This window comes from Vitis vinifera, chromosome 11 (assembly GCF_030704535.1).
Source record: "Vitis vinifera cultivar Pinot Noir 40024 chromosome 11, ASM3070453v1".
Classification (NCBI taxonomy): Eukaryota; Viridiplantae; Streptophyta; class Magnoliopsida; order Vitales; family Vitaceae; genus Vitis; species Vitis vinifera.
In genome coordinates, this window is record NC_081815.1 from 3,897,943 (window position 1) to 3,912,252 (window position 14,310).

Consider the following 14,310-nt stretch of genomic DNA (forward strand, 5'->3'; position numbering starts at 1 on the left):
ATTTAATTTTCCTACTGAATATAATTTTCCTCTCTTAAGCCTTCTTCCATGTGACCTCATCTTCATATTGGAAGATAGGGTATAAAAGGTCCAACGAAGTAGCCTAACATTATCCTGAAAATAAAAAGTGAAACGTTAATCACATCCATGTGTAAACCCTTCATTCAGCAAATGGGCCTTCCATAAAACAACATTAAAACAGGAGAGACTTGTCAACCATAAAATTCGATGTTAGATCATGTTTGGTAATAGTAAGTTACCATACTGGCAATTTCACAACAGATATCTACAGGACAATCTGACTTTTGACAACGGGGGGCAAAACTGCACACAAATGCCCCATCAAATGCATTACAGCCTGCATCTAGAATTTGATAATAAGTTTGATAGGCCAGCAGATTTTGTGCCAACATTGGCAGGAAAATATGAATACTCATTACCAAAGGCAAAACTGCATACTTTACAGCCTGCATAACTGCTCACTGCCACATCATGTTCTGCCTTTTTCTAGGATACCATCTCTTAAGCCAACATCATCAACAATGTCGATTTCCATCATTGCTGCACCAAGAACAGTCTGCATGCAAAAAATGTTTTATAAGTGAACTGTTGTGGCATCCTTAATTCCTCATCCATGCAGCAAATTAAAGAGTTCAAAGTGACAAACTATTCATGCCTTCACGGATTATGAACAAAATTAAGCTTCCTGGTTTAACACATTTTGGGAAATTTGACTGATTACCCATTTCAACAATCTGCAGTACAACAAATCCAATATTTTGACATCAACTTTTCCCTAGTATCCAATGAGACCTTAAGAGTTGGAAGTTTTGTACCCTTTGATCATGAATGACCTTCTTACCTAAGAAAATGAATATTGATTGTGATCAAGATCACAAAGGGTATTGCATGTTAATTTATTATAACATAAAGCACTTTGAGGAGGATGTCAAGTACTATGTACATATGCTGTTATGACAGATTAGGATTGTACAATTCAACCTGTTTGGACTATATATTGCTTCACATATGAGTGCTACCACCGATACTGGAATAAATATGCAAGTTACCAACCACTTACATATAATACATGGAATGAAAAATGATGCCAACTTCTTAAAGATTAAAATGTGTATAAAAATAAGAAATTATGTGACTCTGCAAAAGAGATGTTACAAAATAGAATGATCGATCTTGGGAGCAATTTAAAGAACCAAAAGGCCCTATTATGCAAATGATAGAAAAGAAAGGAAAAACCAAATTCCCACAATTGCATGAGTTATCACATATGAGGTTCAGTTCTAAGGCATTTCATGCAGCAAATTTTACAACATTGTGTACATCATGCAAAAGCATGCATCTGATTCCAAAAATCATCTAGTAAACCTGGCTCCATAACTGTAAGGAATCATGAAAAACACAAAGTGGAGAGATTAACCTGGAGTTCCTGTTCACAGCTTTTAAGTCTTTCAGTGTTCTCTTTTACTTGCAGAAAACATCTATGCAGCTGAGAGTTTTAACAGAGCACAACCATTATCTTAATTAAAGCATTGTTGAGCATAATTTAGGTATAGAAAATGGTAAACAAGGATTACCTTGGTCAACTGCAACTGACGTTGTGAAGATAGCTTCTTTGCAGCAGTCAATGCGCCCTCCAGTTTCTGCAGTCATTAAATTCTCAGCAGGGAAGTGAAGCAGGCTCAATCTAGGAACGTTAAGAGGTCTGAGAGAAATGATATGCAGGACAGAAATGGAACATTTTATGAACCCAAATGAGACTACAACTGTACCATGTAATCAGAACATGTATTACCAAGGATTTTTTCTGTAAGTCCAAAACAAGTTGTTGCTTCTCTTCCAACCTCTCTTCCATCTGAGATATCTGGCAAGGCAACAGGCCCTTAGGATCTTCAACTACTAAAATGATGATGGCTAAAAAATTATAAATAATGAAGAAACATAGATTATAGCACATGGCAGCAGCATTTTAACAGCAACATTTTAACATCTAGTCCAGCAAATAAGAACTTCTGGTGAAGCAAATAACAGAAGGCCTTTGCTAAATCTGAATTTTGGGTTAGCCATGTGACCAATTGACAAAATTAACCACAATAACTGTAGCTTATCTCCTTCCTGTGTACTGTGTCCACACTTTTTTATTGGTGCTGTTAATATATATATATATATTCTTCTTTGCCTATCAGAAAAAAGAAAAAAAAAATTGTAGCTTATTTCATGACAAGTACCAAATGCAAAGATTGTGAGCTTAAAAAAAAAAAAAACCATATGAATACCCATCGCGTAGAGTGGGTGTTAAAGAGGAGCTGATATTTTTCCAGTAAATGATACTGGTTCCAACTTCTAAGATTTTGAGAATCAGATAATCAAGTTCAGCCTTTCCTTTGGGTTAGCCATTCGACCAACTGAAAAAATCAGCTCCAATAATAACTGTAACTTAATTCACAAGAAGAAATGGGATACATAGATTTTAAGCTTCAAAAGAAAATATCCACAGGCCACAATAGGTGTTAACGAGGAGTTGCTCTTTTTCCAGCGAAAGATACAGATTCCAACTGCCATGATTTTGAGCATCAGATAACCATGCTCAATTTATCTTTACAAACACAAATTAAAAGTGGATCTGAAGGAAGAAGATTTGGAATATATGAAGAGCACAATTAAATGATAGTTATTTCCCTTAGATTAAAAAATGCAAACAAAGAGAGAAAGACAGCAGTTATCATGACATGATCAACTACCATTAGAAAATCGTGACTATAACAAGCACAGCTACCATGACAAGTTTCTGGCAATTTTCTGGGTTGAGAGGTTGAATTCAATGTACAGCCATGACAAACCAACATCAAGTCTACCTATTAGCAACAGGAACACAAAATATTGGCATGTCTTTATATTCAAAAACTAAAAAAGAAAAAGGCAAACCTCTTTTTGGAGTTCTTCACGCCTCTGAATTGATCTATCCACCTCTTCCACCTGAAAATGGCAGCCAAATTAAATAAATAAAAAGGTCCCCAAAATCAGACGCTACACAAGAGATTGGATGTTTTTTTTTTGGCAGTCCAAACAACAAAAAAATAAAGATACTATTTTACCTGGTCATGATAATCACCATCTGAATCTGATGAAAGTCCTCTGCTATGCCAACCACTAAAATTGAAATTACATAAAGAAAACAAAAATATTGTCAAATAAAGCCCCACTCAATGCAATAACACCAATGCGATTCCTTCTAAATATCATTTCAAGAGATATTGATGCTACTTAACTAGTACGAAACAATAAGGAAACCTAGGTTAAATACATCAAAAAGTACTTAGAACAATAAATAGGATATATACTTTGTAGAAGAGAACATCTAGTGGAAATCTATTACCAGCCTCTCCCTAAATTAATCAAGGTTCTTTTTTTTTTTTTGATAGATAAAACCACAGAAACTTTATTAGAAAAAGAGAGCTAAAAAGCAACTCGAAGCATACAGGGAGTATACACGAGAAGCCAAAAGACAAAAAACACACAAAAAGGCAAACACTCACCAGCCCTCAACTAAAACCCAACCAATCAACAAAATTAATTAAAGATCGGGGTCCTCCATCTAAACAAAACTAGCCCAAGAAAAGAGATTATAAACAAAAGAATTTTTCATTCTTTGAATCGACAAAACCTCATTATCAAAAACTATCACGTTTTTTTCTTTCCAAACCGTCCAAAATAAACAAAGAGGAGCTGCCCGCCAAGCCTTTCCACGCTTCTTATCCACAAAGGAAGCGGACCATCCCATTAGAGTGTCTCTAACCATAAGCGGGAGGACCCAATTAACACCAAACAAAGAAAACACAAGATCCCACAAAACCCTCGCCTCAGAGCAATGAACAAGGATGTGATTTATCGTCTCCTCTTCATCACAACACAAGAAGCACCTGTTTGCTAAAATCCAACCCCTCCTCTTGAGTTGATCTTATGTTAGAAACTTCCCCCAAGAAGCTTCCCAAGCAAAAAAGCCCACCTTTGTAGGCACACAAGGGCTCCAAATGATGCTCCACAGAAACGGGACTGCACAGCTAGAATCAAGAGTATTGTAAAGGGATTTTATAGAAAAAATCCCATTCTTCGAAGCTTTCCACAACACTCTATCCTCCAACCCAGCAACTAGCCTCTTTCCTTGAAGGGTCGAGAGGAGCCTCTCCACCACCTCCACCTCCCAATCATTAAAGGATATAGAGAAACAGGGAATCAAACCCCCCACATCCCCCACAGAATCCCAACAATCTGCTACCCACGCATCTTGAGAGATCGCTAAGGCAAACAAAGAAGGAAAAGCCTCACAAAGGGAAAGATTTCCGCACCAAATGTCCTTCCAAAATCTCACCCTTCTACCATTCCCCATGGCGAAGGAAACAGTTTTAAACAACAGAAGACTTTCCTTTCTAATTTCCTTCCAAAACCCCACCCCATAGCCCTCCCTAACCTCACGAGAATTCCACCCTCCACCTTCTTCCCCAAACTTCCTACTAATAATAAGCTTCCAAAAGGACTCCCTTTCAACCGCAAAGCGCCAACTCCATTTGCACAAAAGGGCCCTATTGAGAATAGAAAGATTTCTAATCCCCAAACCGCCCTTTTTTTTATGAGAACAAACCACAACCCACTTTACAAGATGAGGCCTCTTCTCCAACGCTCCCCCACCCCAAAGGAAATCCCTTTGGATTTTCTCAAACCTCAATCTAACAACTCTTAGCACACGCAACAAGGACATGAGATAGATTGGCATGCTAACCAACGTGCTCCGAATGAGAGTGATTCTCCCCCCCTTGGAAATGAACTGTCTCTTCCACAAGGCAAGTCTCTTCCGCATCCTTTCTTCCACACCATCCCACACTGCCACCGACTTATGAGGAGCACCCAAAGGGAGCCCCAAATAAGTGGAAGGTAGAGATCCCACTTTGCAGCCCAGTTCAAAAGCCAAAACCTCAACGTTCTCTACTCTTCCCACCGGCAGAAGTTCACTCTTATTCAAATTGATGCTCAAACCAGAAATGACTTCAAACCACATTAACAGCCAGCTTAGAAAAGCCATTTGCTCTTGGGAATCCTCACAAAAAAACCAACATGTCATCAGCAAACAACAGATGAGACACTTAGATCCCACTGCCACCCCTTCCCCTTATCCTGCAACCTGTAAGGAAACCCCCCCTAACTACTCTGTTAATGAGGCAACTTAAGGCCTCCATCCTTAAAACAAATAAGGGGAAAGGGGATCCCCTTGCCTTAACCCCCTAGTGCTCTGGAAAAAACTTGAAGGCGATCCGTTAATCAGAATTGAAAAAGAAGCAGTGGAGATGCACCACCTGATCCAGCCAACCCATTTCACCCCAAAACCCATTTTTTGCATCACTGTCAGTAGAAAATCCCAGTTAATATGATCGTAAGCCTTCTCTAAGTCCAATTTACACAACACACCAGATTCATCCCATTTCAGCAACAAGTCTATGGCCTCATTAGCAATTAACGCAACATCAAGGATTTGTCTTCTTTCAACAAAAGCATTTAGGGTAGGAGACACCTACTCACTACCTTCCTTAACCTATTAGCTAGGACCTTGGTGAGAAGCTTGTACAGACCTCCCACCAAACTGATGGGTCTATAATCGCATAAATCATCAGCCTCGCCTTTCTTAGGAACTAAAACCAGGAAAGTGGTGTTCAAACTTCTAACAAATTTACCCCTCAAAAAAATCCTTGAAAAATCCCATTAACCCATCTTTAACAAAGTCCTAGCAAAACTGCCAGAAAGCAAGGGGAAAACCATCCGGACCAAGAGCCTTATCCCCATTCAACTCTAAGAGGGCCAAAAACACCTCTTCCACAGAAAACATCTCCTCCATCCTGGCCACCTCCTCTTCCCCAATTCTGTCAAACTCCAGACTGTTCATACTAGGGTGCCAGCCACCAAGATCCGATAACAGATTTTGATAGGCCCTCACCACATCCCTTTGAATTTCTTGATCTTTTGAAAGCCAGATTCCATTAACTTTAATCTTTTTCAAACAATTCCTCCTTCTATTAGAATTTGCCACCTTATGAAAGAATCCTATATTCTCATCGCCTTCCTTCAACCACGTTTCTCTTGATTTCTGTCTCCACGAGATTTCCTCCATAAGCGCCCACTTCTTGAAGTCCTCCCTGACCTCCTTTCTAGCCTCTAACTCCTACTCGTTTAAGACTCTCTGCCGCTCCTGATCATCCCAAAAAGACACTTTGTCCAGAGCCACCCTCATGTTCACTCCCACTTTACCAAAAACTTCCTTGTTCCAATTCTTCAACTTAATTTTTAGAGCCTTTAATTTTTCTATCAGGATAAAACTATAAGACCCACTGTAGTTGAACCACCAGCCCCTAAGCAGCTCCTTAAAGCCCTCCTCCTTCAACCACATATTCTCAAAACGAAACAGAATTGGACCTCTCCTCACACCACCCCCATCTAACAGAATTGGGAAGTGATCAGACACCGGCCTTGGGAGAGTACACCGAGACACCCCACTAAAATAATTCTCCCAATCCTCCGAAATCAGGAAACGATCCACTCTTGACCTGGATTGACCATTCAGCCCTCCACTCCACGTAAAAGGCCCCCCTTGAAAAGGCAGATCTCTTAAAGCCAACTCATCAATCACCTCCGAAAATCTTCTCATGGATCTAGACAATCTTCCTTCTCTGTTACGTTCGCTGGGAAACTAGCACTACATATAGGGCCATAAGAATATATATATATATAGTTTTTTTTTTGGGGCAAATGAGACAAAATAAACTATATATTGTTTTGATATTATGTGATGCCTTAATGGGCACATGCCACAGTCAAAGTACACCTCATGTTTTGAGAATTGAAAGCCAACCCCAAGCATAAAAGAAACTAGGGACCATGACAGTATGATAGTAATATAGGAGGAAAAACATGGTTAGTACTATGCACACCACCCAAAAAACATATTATGAATTTATTACAAGACCGCCATATTGCTCATAAAAGACACCTTAATAAGCAATCTAGAAGGATGATATGGTGGTGTGGAAAACAGCTTTGGAGGTCTGCTAATAAGGAAGACTTTGGAGATAAGTGATGAAGTGAAAATATGGTGTCAAGAGAGTAATTGAAGGTCCTAGAAAGTGACTGGGAGCCATGCTGTAAGCTTTTTAAAACTGATCATGTACAGGGTGGAGTTTGACAAAGGAGAGAGAAAAAAAATGGGTCTCAGCTCTCAGGCATAGAGCTCAATTTTGGAAGCAAAGACACAATGATGAGAGTGTTGCTAGGATCAATTCCCAAATTCTTTTCTTTTCTTTTTGATAGACAAAGTGACGTTATTAAGAAGCACCTTGCAAAGCTCAAAAAGGCTAAAAGGAAAAAAGCAAACGACATATTCATATGCCATTGTGGTCAACAAGGAAGCTTAGGTGGTGGAGTAAGACTATATGAAGTTTAGGAGCAAAGGATGTTTTCAAGGATATGCAAAAACCAGGTTTTACAGTGAAATTTCCCCACAATTATTTAAAGGGTACTGAACATGGAGATGTGAAAATATCTGAACCCCATAAGCCCAGGCTCAAAATCACCCCCAAGAAAGCAGACACGCAGAAATCAGACATGCATGCACACACAAAAGTCGATGTTACATTCTCTGATTGTGTGTAAATTCTATCAACTGCCATGTCATGTTTCCCTGTGATATGGGTGAACTGTGGTCCTTAGAGATTGTTGTTAACATGAATCACATGTCCATGTTGGGCTGTCATCATATGAACACATTTGGAATTTATTAGAAAAATAACATACATATATATGCTATTAGCTGTTTCTCATTTAGTAGGACAAAGGAAATACTAATAAAAAAGGCACTTGTCATCACAACTCATTCAAAGAAAATCAATTTTTGATTGAATCTTAAACAGGCTGAATTCAGCTTGAACTCAGATCCAACTCACTTTGTTTTTCAAGGTGCCCAAACCTTTGATGGGATTTCCTTGCAGATACCAAAAGTCAAAGAGAAGATTAAATCTCTAGTGCTTCACTGATGTTCTCTCTGTCCTGACCTGAACAATGTGTGAATTATAGTTTGGAGAATGTTGAAAACCATTTATAACTCCTTTTTCAGATTGGGTTAGCCTACTCTTTCCTTTTCTTTAGATTAAAACATGTTCATTACAAAAGAAAGTCAGTGAGGATCACCAGGAAGTGGATAACACACTTTAAAGTATATTGGTGGTGTATGTAACTACACTATGGGTAACAACTCTCTTGAAGATGAGCCAGCTTTTGGTGCCATTCTGTACTTCTCTCCAAAAAATCAGTTCTTAACTTTATGTTCCTAGCTTTGCTCTCAAAACTAAAAAGGAAAATATTGTCTTACTGGGACCACCCATCCAAAGGATTTATTTTTATTTTTATGGGTAAATAATACGATTTTATAAACAAACGCCAAAGAGATGGCACACAATAGTACACAGGAGTGACAAGATGTATACAATGAGCCACCCATCCAAAGGAATAAGTATCTACTATCTAACAAACGTCTAAAAATTGGAGCCTGCAACATATCTTAAAGGACTAAGCAGCATTGAATGGATTTGGTTTACCTGTGGAAAGAAAGAAGCTAAGGGAAGCTACAAAAATATTGAAAGTGTCCAGCACATGTAATCCATGTAAGTGAATGATTAGTTTCCCTTTTCTTGACTAACGACAAGCAACCTGCTCAGATATAGTTATATATAATGCAATCTAATAAGAGATTGGCTTTGCCTCGTAGCACATGCAACTATTTCATCCTCTTTGCCAGGACCACAATGCACCTCTTATTGACACATAAAAAGGCTAGTTCACTCCTAAAAATTGTCAGCCAATTTTTTTTGCACATGCAATTATAAGAAGCTCTTTCCATCTGTGCAAAGGGTGTTATTCAGTAAAACCCATTTCACCCAAAACACATCAAAACTGCATCAAACTCAGGATATACTATAATATCAACATACATAGGATGTCAAAATTTTGAAATTTGTTGCATAGCATTATGGATTGAAAGATCCAAATAACCAGTCTTTTATTGATTTAGTATGATGTGCAACGAAGCAAGAATAGCTTACCCATTTCGTTTCTTTGAGTGTTCATCTTTGTCTCCACTTTTATCGTGATCATTGGTGTTGTTCATCTCCCTATCTCGATCCCAGTCTATATCATGGTCTCTTTCCCAATCCTGGTCATGGTTTCTGCTATGTTCTTGCTCATTGTCCTCCATATCTCTGTCTTGATCTCGATTTCTATCCATGAAACGATCCCTTGTTCGATCATGATCACGTGCACGCTCATGTCCTCTTTCTCTCTCTCGATCATGATCTCTAGATCGATCAATGTTTCGATCCCGAAAATGGTCCTTATCATGACCATAATCCCTTTCTCTATCCCTGCCCCTATCCCAATCCATGCCCCTTTCAGAATTACGTCGAAAACTTTCACGACCAAAATTTGATCTCCCACCTCTGGTCCTTACTTCATTTACTACAACAATTCGGCCATCAATATCCTAATATAAAATTGCAGTGTCAAAGGTCTAAAAATGTAACAACAATTAGAATAGAATAGAAGAGAAACCACAGACATGACAGTTTACAACTAATGTTACATACCCTGCCATTCATGTCATTAATGGCATCAATTGCTGATCGAGGATTTGTAAAGGTAACAAAGCCATAGCATTTTCCCCCAACGCCCCGCTCATTAATAATCTGTTCACACATGATATGTTTAAGAAACTAAACGTCAAAAAAATGGAACCATAAAACCAGCAGTCAAGTAAGTTCAAACATGTGGACAAATCAGTGGCTCAGAACATTTAGACAGCAAATTGAGGATGACAAATAGAGACAAATGGAGAAAGATTAGTTGAAGGGGAAGAACATGCCAATGGCACATCAAATCACAATGTGTAATGGAGGGATGCCACAATGAGAGACCTATAAATATGACTTCCAAACGGAAAGAAGAGGACTCTTTCTCCACACCTGAACTGTCAAGAACATTCCTACAGTAGTTTATAACATTCCTAAAGTAGTTTATCTCAATACAACTGTTCTTGCATTTCAATTCACTCATCAATATCTGTGGTGTTGTCTCAGAAACCACAGGCTATTCTTCATAATTTGGTGTCTCTTTAATGTGATTTTGCATTTGCCCTGTTACGTTCTCCTAAAAAGCCAAAACCATCCATTAAATCTTTGTTGCTTAATCGCTAAAAAAATAAAAAATAAATAAATAATTTAAACTTTTTTTTAAAATTAAAAATTTGAGTTCATTTTCTCATTTCTTCAATTAATTTGTCACTTTTATCCTCTATTAGCTTACAGCAGTGGGCTTCGTTTTACTTAATTAATCTTATTCCAAAACGCTCCACCTTGGTGGAATTGGCACAACGGCCAATTAAGTTGATGGCCTGGAAAATTATTAACTCCACCCAGCAAGAGACAAACGGAAAAAGATCTAGGTGAAGAATGTCCCTGACTTCCCCATACTTTAACCATTTTAAAGTCAGAGGATCGCATTCCAACCCCTTTGCACAGGTTAGGCTAAGATCAGATCATCCATGGACCAGGTCGATTGAGCTGAAAGCTCTGGCACGCCCAGCATGCAATTGAAATTTGATACCCAGACTGAGCCCCTGTGTTGGGAGCTGAAGTTGATTATTGAGCCAAAACCTCAACATAAATACCCATTACTTAAGCTACATTTGTTTGCATGCAATTGGATGGAGGTTCCAGTTCTGAATCCACAGGAGGCTAGTTTGAAATTGACCTTCCAGTCCATAGACCCAAATGCACAGGAAACACTTTCAAAATGAAAAAACACTAATTTCAAACTAAACCTAAACAGGAAGCCCTATCTCTTTGGTAGTACCAAGAACAAGCCACAGAACAAACAGGACGAAGAAATCAAATTCCATATCATTTATCAAATCTTTTCAGGTTGGAAGGATTAGGTTATAAAGAAATGGTTGTTATTAATGCACCCCTACTAGAACGTAGAAAGATTCCTTTGTTTCCAAGGAAAATGAAAGGAAAATTTGATGGTAAAGAAAAAAAAAAGAAAAAGAAACCCTAGAGAAGAAAGAGAAACCTTAACAGCGACGATGGCACCGTACAAATTGAAGACCTTGCGGATGCTGTCCTCGGTGGCATTGTAAGGGAGTCCGCCCACGTATATGGAGTTGTCGTCGTCGATCGTCATTTCTCCGCCTGCAAAACCAAACTTCCCCTCTCCCAAGTCTTCCACCCCTTCACTGCTCCCAACTCCTACTCTCCTCTCCTCTCCTCTACTCTCCACCCTCCAGTATTGGGCTTTGCTTTCTTTGATTTTTGTCCGAGGCCCAATGGGCCGCACCATTAATTTTATATAAAAAGTTGAATTCGTGAATCTGGTATGAAATATTATACTAAGCTTCTAAATCATCGAATATTAATAATAATAAATTATTAAAAAAAAATTTATAAATAATATTAAACAAATTTGAAACACAAACTCTTTCAAGTAATTACTAGAGTTAGGTTTAGATACACTATTTTATTTTTTATTTTTTAAAATATAAATTCATATACAAAATATATGAACTCTTATACAAGAAGTAGAAATTTGTCATGTGATCTTCAAACCACTTTTTAGTATTTTAAATTTTGAAAAATTAAATTAAATTATAAAAATTTTGAAAAGTGTCGTCTTCAAATTTTTCATAACAATTCATATATATATATATATATATATATATATATATATATATATATATATATATATATATATATATATATATATATATATATATTTTAAATATGCACTTGTATACTTCTCACATTCCCGATGTTGCATTAATCTAATACGCTTCTTCCTTGGTAGATTTCTACCATGATCCTTCAACTTCTTCAAGGCAAATTTTGCTTGATCTTTTAAGATTTAATTTTCGGATCTTTGGTGTATTTAAAATCCATTTGATGATGATTTTAAAAAACATTTTTAATTTTTCTAATGGTTAATTTTATTTTTTTTTTATCAAAATAGTTATTTTCAAGTACTAAAAACGTTAAAAACACTTCTCTCTAACTCAACTCTACTAGATGTATTCATCCAAATCCTATGGGCATCATTTGGTGATCCTACAAAACCATTCAAAGATCTTTATACAGTTACAATCAAATATCGTATAAGCTTGATATAAAATCATCTCATACAATATCTTGACGTTAAAAATTATCTTTCATCTCCTACCAACCTTCATCAAATATGGATTGAAACTATCAAGTGGCTCATATCATTCTCAAACTTTTAACTAGTCATAAATTATTTAAAAATTACACATTGCTAGGTCATTTAAGTGGGTGATCGAATAGTCATAATATAAAAAAATTGTTCAAATAGTTTTACTAGTGGGCAATTGATTGACCATAAGAGATAATCAACTAGTCGAAGCCATTTTAGTATCCCTAAGAGAATTTGCCAAGGAGATGTTCTATTGTCCCTCGAGGGACTTCCTTTAGTTTCCTTAAGAGACATACATTGTTTGTCAATATAACTTAACATCGCTATACTTGAAAATAGTTGTATGAGATAAGATCAAACTTGTCACATCTTAAAACCACTATCATAAGTCCCAAGAAAATATATGTGCAATATAATGCATTTGGAATGGAATTACCAACAACTCTAAATAATAGCAATGTAGACATTTAAAAAAGATAAATAGAGGGCACTTCTTATAGGAAACAAAAAGGGTTCCTTTTGTTTGTAAATCTCCTATTTATAATCATTTACTATAAATTGGTTACAATATTAGGGAGAACTTGTCCACCAAAGACACGTTTATAGGCACATGGCACAAAAAACTAGATTGATGCAACCTTATCTCACTTGGGTAAAATGATGAATTTTGTCTTTTCTGTAACGATCCACTTCCAACCATGTAGATATTATCTACTTTGGATCCAAAGGGGCCCTTACGACTTTAAAGCACGTTTATAGGGTTAAAAGTAGTTTATACTTATATAGCATCAGGAACTTTCCTTCATATCCGATGTAAGATGTCACAAATACCCCCATATAGATACAACGTCCTCGTTGTGTCCCACGGGATTGCAGGGCCAAACAGATAAACACCCCTACGAGGCCAAACAAACCTCCATACCAAGGTTAGAGACCATTTATAACGACTCGCTATCAACTGTGTAGATATTGTTTGCTTTGAATTCAAATGGACCCTCACAGCTTTAAAACGCGTTTATAGGGTTAAGAGAAGTCCATACTCATATAGCGCCAAAAATTTTCCCCCTATCCGATGTGGGATGTCACAAACACCCCTCATGCAGACACAATGTCCTCGTTTGTGACATCCCACATTGGATAGGAGGAAAAGTTCTTGACGCTATATAAGTATGAACTTTTCTTAATCCTGTAAATGTGTTTTAAAGTCGTGAGGACCCCTTTGAATCCAAAGCGAACAATATATACACGATTGGGAGCGGATCATTACATTCTCCATCTAAGCACCTTGTTTATTTTTTATTTTTTAAAAATTAGCAAGCAACTATAAGGTTACTACCTTCTAGTTTGTTTCTCAAGTCCATAGTTGATGGATACTTTCATTATTGGCAGGGTACTTAGACATCAAGTTAGGAAGGTAAGTTGAATCGCCACTTGGCCTTGATTAAAGTGAGTCTCACAACTAGCCACAATACCTTAACAGAAGATTAATCAATGCAAAAGAAGCCCTTCCTCCCAGCAAGGGCATGCAAACATCTATGGAACCTTGCATTGCCACGGAGCTGAAATTACATATAGTTCATATTCAACTCCACAACTTTTATTTTTTTATTTTTTTACGTTGGTTGACTATACTGTTGCATACATTGAAGCTTCAAAACTAAAATTGGGCAATCCACACGTGTCAACTAAATGCCTCTTGTTATCATCTGCCTAACTGAAGAAATCCTTATAAGCTTCAAACCTATAACTGATTCAATAGTACAAATGGAGGCACCTTCAAATGCCTGCTTGTCTTATTTTTGGCATCTTTGGCTGATACATTCCTTTTTTCTAATTATATTTTATGGGGGCCTTTACCTATTAATTGGTAATTTCACATTGTACCATGTCATTGATCAATCTTTGTACCTTGTCTCAATATTTTTGCTAAATTGATTGCATGTGTAACTTGTGTGTATAGTGAAGAAAATATCGGTGTGTGTCAGTGGGTCTCAAAACAAT

At 37.2% G+C, this 14,310-nt stretch overlaps 1 protein-coding gene across 1 annotated transcript; it reads right to left on the reverse strand.

The window, feature by feature from the left end:
• Positions 1-163: 163 nt before the first annotated feature.
• Positions 164-11,437, reverse strand: LOC100245744 (uncharacterized). The gene is made up of 9 exons (XM_002281642.5): positions 11,179-11,437; positions 9,696-9,794; positions 9,156-9,592; positions 3,114-3,168; positions 2,944-2,994; positions 1,814-1,882; positions 1,596-1,661; positions 1,439-1,507; positions 164-577 (listed from the first exon to the last, which is right to left on the reverse strand). The coding sequence occupies exons 1-9, from the start codon at positions 11,287-11,289 to the stop codon at positions 491-493; spliced, it is 1,044 nt and encodes a 347-aa protein (XP_002281678.3). The 5' UTR covers positions 11,290-11,437; the 3' UTR covers positions 164-490.
• Positions 11,438-14,310: the final 2,873 nt, after the last annotated feature.

Coding starts and splice junctions, on each gene's coding strand:
- LOC100245744 (XM_002281642.5), bottom strand. CDS start 11,289: ATGACGATCGACGACGACAACTCCATATACGTGGGCGGACTCCCTTAC. Junction 2,995..3,113: donor ATGGTGATTATCATGACCAG/GTAAAATAGTAT, acceptor TGCCATTTTCAG/GTGGAAGAGGTGGATAGATC. Junction 1,508..1,595: donor GTCAGTTGCAGTTGACCAAG/GTAATCCTTGTT, acceptor TAAAACTCTCAG/CTGCATAGATGTTTTCTGCA.